Raw genomic sequence first — 6,000 nt, 5'->3', positions numbered from 1 at the left:
ATCTTCCAAGGTAAGTCTGAACTGATCCTATGGTCTTTGCGATCGAGGTCTTCTATCCTTTTGCACCGTTATCCTCCAGATTCCCGAGACCCGACTCTCCTGTGCTTCCGCCGGGCTCAAGGTCGAGAGAGATTTGATGTCTGGGCTGGGATCTGTCTGGCTCGCTCTCTCTTCCTGGTTGTGCTTCTTCGCTGCTACGTCTTGCCGTGCGCTTCCCCGACCCAGTCCTTGCTCAACCGCTCCTCTTTCTCTCCTACTACTACTCCTCCTACCTTAACCATACTCCTACTTCTCCTCTTCTCTTCTCTTCAGATACACTCCATCACACCGTCAAAATCGTCCATTCGGTCCTCAATCTCCATCCCATGGCTAATCTTTTGCAGTCCATGCCCTAGATTCTAAACCACCCCGTCCTCCTTTCCTCAACCACCGTCCTCTCCGACCGTTCGCTCCGGCAGCGTCCTTGGTCAGATCGCCCCGTCTGGCGCTGACCGCACGACGACCCAGGACGCTCGATATAACGTCCATGTTTGATAAGTCGGTGGATTGATACCTCATTCCGTTACTCATCCGACTCAAGTTTCGGCTTGCTCGTCGTTGATACCTTCCGTCCCGCCCCATCGACTGCCGACTCAGGCTCAGGGTCCCAACCTTTCCGTGCCAGCTCTACGGAAACCCGCCCATCGCACACCAACCCATTCCCATCAAACTTCCCTCGCCCGACATTCCTCCATTCAAACCCATCGATTCAATACCACAAACCACAATGACGAGCATGTCGCCCACAAGCGTCGCCAACGGCGGTTCCGCGGCCACCTCAAACCAGGGTAGCGTCTCGCCCCGGCAGATGGTGTCGCCGAAGAACGTCGCATTTGAACTTCTCTTCACCGAGTCACCGCAATACAGGGCGCGACTCCCCATGCGAGTCCAAATATATCCTCATGACACTACCGACTCCATTGTCACCACCGTCAAGAATTTTTACGGTCTGTACGGTGGCCCGACCGGCTCAAAGGGCGTCAGTTTCGAGGACGAAAATGGCATAACCCTCATCGCCCGATACGAGAACTTCCGCAACAACATGGTTGTCTACGTCAGAGTCATTGAGGAGTCCCCCTCTGCTTCTAGCCCCTTTGTGCCGCCCACGTATCATAACCCTCCCCCCAGCGCCCAGCAATATTTCGAGGGTAACGGCTACCCCCTGCAGCCTCCACCACGCTTCGGCCAAGAAATCTCTAGGCCTTCATCGAGCACATCTCGGAGGCGCAGCCCGTCCCCTAATGCTGGACGCGGCCGGCGTTCCGGATCTGCCCATACAAATCCCAAGAAGGGTCGATCCCGCTCTTCCAAGAATCGGGACACCGCCACCTCCAATGGCCACGCCGATATCTACAGTGATAGCGTTAATGGATACAGCAGCGGTGACGGCGCTCCTGGGTCCAGCTCCAGCAGAATGAAGGAGCAGATTGGCAACACCGAAATCAGCCTCGAGAACATTGTAGAGGGAGGTCGCCGCAAGCGGGCCAAATTTGAAAGCTCGGTAAGTCTGCCCGACCGCATAGGTCTTGGACAATGTTCTTCTCTTGTCTATTCTTGTTAGTCTGGGCCTCTGTACTCATCCTGTTCCATCCAGGAACTCCCCTTGTTTGCGCCTCCTCAGATGCCAGCGGCTACGTCGAATCCGTCCGTGTCTCCTGCCCGCCGCGCCGAGCCTCAGCGCGCCTCTCTGCCATTTGTACACCCGGGACAGAATCCCTTCACGAACCCGATGCCTCTGCATTCCCCGCAGAGCCATAACGGATATGCGCAAGGTGGATATTATGCGACGCCGTCGTCCGAACGCCACGGTCGCGGTAGCATCGGATACGCAGGGCAAACCGGCAACTACAGTGGCATGAGTGGCATTCTGCCCACCCCAGACCCCACCGTCGGCAGCTGCATGTCAGAAGAGGATAAGGATGTTGCTATCCAGCTTATGCGCCTGGGTGAAATGTCAAACATCTCTCATGGTCGCACCTCTGCGTCCACACTGGACGACACCTTCAGCGGCCGTGCTGACGCCGCATCTTCCACTGGAGCCACTAGTGATGGCGAAAGTGAGAGCGACGAAGAGTCGGCCGCTCGGCGCCAGAAGCTGGATGCCGCTGGTGTCATGCGCAAGATCTACCAGACCACGGAGAGCCACTTCATTCCCCAGCCCAGCATCGAAACACATGTCGATGACGTCCAAGTCGAGAAACCTGTCACCCACGTCGTCAATGGCGAGGTCAAGCCCGAGGTGCTAAAGAACAAGACCAACCTTCCGGATGCTAAGCCAAAGACTCAATTGCCTAGCTGCAAGCCGAAGACCAAGGTCAGCAAGGCTCCTCGGCCTACAATCCCCAAGCCCAAGAAGGTTTCGGCCCCGTCATCCATTTCGGCTCCGGCTCCAGCTCCCGCCAGCAATGGGCCCATGTCGCCGGCCTCCCTACCTCCGTCGCGCAAGCCATCCATTGCCTCTGCCGCCGCCGTTGGTTCAGGTGCCCCTGGCGAAGACGACCAGCTCGATCTTTCTGCCAAGCCTCGCTGCCAGCGATGCCGCAAGAGCAAGAAGGGTTGCGACAGGCAGCGACCTTGCGGGCGATGCCGTGACGCCGGCCTCAATGCTGATCAATGCATCAGCGAAGACGAGGGCAATGGACGCAAGGGCAGGTATGGCCGGCACATGGGCGTTCCTATTAAGAAGGAAGACATTGTCAACCCTACGCAGCCCATTCTCCTGCCAGCTGCGCCGATCGCCACGACGGCGGCGATGGCCGACAAGAACAAGAAGCGCAAGCGGTAGAATGACTGGGTCTTTGATGGAGTGAGCGCTGCCTTGCGTTGCAGCACTCGGAAGAGGACTTGCAAGTCTGTTTCATAACTCAACATCACAACGTTTTGGGCCACTTTTTCTTGCGACGAGGAAGGCTTAACCGGCGTTTGGCGACAAAGATGTTTAAAATTGGCCGAGGCGCTCGGACGGTATCGTCTCATGACATACCTATCGTCGCAATTGTCGGATGTCTGTCACCATGACCATCCAACAGCACTGGCAACACGGCAGAGGTTCGGTGGTCAACTCCATTGAAAATCGCCGGGCGAGGCCGGTCGCGCACACTCCTTTTGGCGTTTATGGTCTCTTTTTTTAACGGAAAGCGGTGTTTTTTTATTTCATTTACTGGCTTGCGCGCGATGTCTTTTATTTCCTACTACATGTCTTTCCCGGCGAGGCTCAATTTGTGGCGAGGACGCTACAGTTTTGGCGAAGTTGTGCAACTGTACGATGTGGCGGAGCGGCGGGAAACCAGAAAAGTAAGCGAGTATATTGGAATACTTGTATGCGCGTGCGCAGCGAACAGCGCAAACGAATCAGCGTGAGGCTGTGGAAGACTAGGTTGTCACCGCAAAGGGAGGATGGGATTGGAAGGCTACAGGTGTGGAGGAGAACAAAAGGCAAGGACGGTTACAAGGGCGGGCGAGACGGTTCCGAGGCTCACGCAATGGTCAAATTGTCCGGGCGGAAGGTTGATCGCATGCCTTGGAGGTTTGTGTTTCCTATATTTGCGCGAGGGACAAGCAGCTTCTATGCGCGAGCGAGCTTGCTTCTGTTTCTTTAGTTCCTCTCTGGATGCTATTTAGTGGCGGGCAACAGGAGAAGATGCAGCTACGATACGACTGTTTTTGTTAGTGGCAACGGTTCTGTAGTGAAAGCCAAAGCGAAAAAAAAAACATATTGATCATGTACAATGGTGTCTTCCACGATGCGGCGCAACATGATTGATGGGATGCGACAACGGTGGAAGGTGAATATGCGGGTGCGATGACATTGCATCTTCCGGTGCGGAGCGGGGATAGAATTGGACGGAAGTCGTTGAAAGATGGATGCGCGGCTAGTCTATTTTCGGCACTAGCGTGCGGTTCTCGCCGTTGCATCCCGTTCCGGCTCGGGCGGGGAGGGGGGGCGTGTGAATTGGATGGTGTGGCTGACGTCGGGTGCCAGGCTCTGGGATCCTTTTGGTCAGGTCGCTAAGGTGCCTTAGCCGCCCTGCCAGAGTCCTTTGGGGGGGGGAAGCACAGGCGCACAGTCGCACAGTGTGCAGCGGCAGCCGTGAGCCGTGCGCCGTGCGCGCGATGGACGAGAAGCTCGGGCTTCTCGTTAGGAGGTGGCTTTTGCGCCCTCGCGCGCTAAGGAGCTACATGAGCTCGAGGCGCGAAAGCTCAGTGACCCACTTGGCAGAGGTATCGTCCAGCAGAGCGCAAGAGGGAGAGGGTTAGGCGCGAGGTACCTCGCTGTTTACGTCATTTTGTGCGTTTTTACCCCGCACCTGTCGAGAGCTCCCCGCACTTTTGTTCTTAACGATGTTGCGGTCAGGTTTGAAGAATCTCGTTAGTGTACGGAGTTTTCATTTTGATAATACAATCAGGGGATCATTCCCTTTAAGGGATTGTTTTTGAAAGTCGCGGGATGATGCTGATGCAAGCGATGCAGGGTTTGAGTGCGTGCATGGCGGCGCGTTCGAGTCAGCGCGCGCGCACTTGCGATCGTGTCACTGTCGAGCGGTATCTCTTTTTGCCGACGACTGCGCTAAATGGCGAGTTGCGGATTGGGTTTTTTTTGCATTGAAAAGGTTAAGGGACTTGAAATTAGGAGAGGCGGTGAGCGCGCGTTGTTGGTGGTTTGCGGATTAGCAGGCGAATTAGAGTGTGTGCATGCGTTGCGGCGTTGCAGCGTTGCGCAAAAAGTAGCGAATTGGATCGTTATGCAGCGCGTCTTCTTGTTATTTGTTGTTGTTTTGTTTGTTTGTTTACTTTTATGCGTCTGATGTTCAATCCTGCTTTTTACCGTTTTTTGGACGTTTTGGAGTTGTTGGGCGCAGGCGCAGCATGGAGGTGCGAGCTTTTGGATTGGAGGGATTTTGGGGTGTTTGGGTGTTTCACTGGTGGCGGTGCTATTCAGGGAAGACGGGGGGGGCACGACTCCACGAGGAGTGGTGGTCCTGCGGTCGCGAATCTTGCTGCAATTCGGTGCGAATAGAGCAGGTGGCAAAAGACGCGGTAAAGGCAAGTTGGTGAATGGCTAAGATAGAGAAAAGCACAAATGGGGCTTGCTTGCTGTCCCCTTCTTTTCCCCTTGGAACCAAAGACACGGCATGGCAAGCACGCAAGGTAGGGAAGAAGAGCAAGACGCAGGGATAGAAAGGTTGGGTGTCATCAGGTCATGATTTGCGGCGGGTTGTTGTGTTTGAGACTGATTGGTGACGACACTTTTTCACACGTTATTTCTCGGATTTCGGATTGGACGGCACTGGGCGGGTTTTACCCATTCGGGGTTGCGCTTGGGATGGAGTGAGTGACTGAATGACAGACTGAGTGATCAAGTGATGCGCAATCAATCAGCGCCCGACGGTGCGGATCGCGGATTTTTATTTTTATTTTTTACAGCGGCCTGAATGTAAGGCAAGGCGAAAGAAAAGAAAGAGAACAGGGAGAGACGAAGAAACCCTTTAGCTGCAGCCATCATTGCTTCTTCCATCGGGGCCCTCTTTGCAAATCGCATCTTGACATGGAGAGTAGGTACATAGGTAGGCCACAAATTGTTAGTGACGATGCGATGCGATGCGATGCGACTGGGTGGACTGAAGACGGTGGGCGCACGTTTAAGGTAAACGGAACGGGAGTTTGCGCCCCGCATCCGCGACTCGGCGCACCGGTGGGGGTCAACTTTTTTTTTGTTGGCGTTCGGGTTTTCTTGAAGCGGGGGCAGACCTGGGAAGTTGGAGCCGAAGGCGGCCCGTGCATTGTATCCTCCGCTGTCGCTGCTTTTTTGTCGCAACCAAGTTCTCGATGGTTGGTTTGGGTATTTGGGAATCAGATGAGGTAGTAATATGTTATCAGCCGAATCCAACACTTGAGGAGCCAAAAGTCTCTGCAAGGTACAGACTCGGCTCCTACTTTGCTGTAGACGCTCTTATTCGCACT

At 54.9% G+C, this 6,000-nt stretch overlaps 1 protein-coding gene across 1 annotated transcript; it reads left to right on the top strand.

Moving 5' to 3' along the window:
- Positions 1-766: 766 nt before the first annotated feature.
- On the top strand, positions 767-2,824 carry BDP55DRAFT_562842 (uncharacterized protein; the record flags this gene model as incomplete). Its single annotated transcript, XM_060570187.1, has 2 exons — positions 767-1,540; positions 1,634-2,824. 2 exons carry the CDS (start codon positions 767-769, stop codon positions 2,822-2,824), a joined length of 1,965 nt encoding a protein of 654 aa, XP_060424193.1.
- Between the last annotated feature and the right edge of the window lie 3,176 nt (positions 2,825-6,000).

This window comes from Colletotrichum godetiae (assembly GCF_030913485.1).
Source record: "Colletotrichum godetiae strain CBS 193.32 chromosome Unknown BDP55scaffold_60, whole genome shotgun sequence".
Classification (NCBI taxonomy): domain Eukaryota; kingdom Fungi; phylum Ascomycota; class Sordariomycetes; order Glomerellales; family Glomerellaceae; genus Colletotrichum; species Colletotrichum godetiae.
Note: the sequence above shows the minus strand (reverse complement) of the source record. Positions and strands in the feature narration are given on the sequence as shown.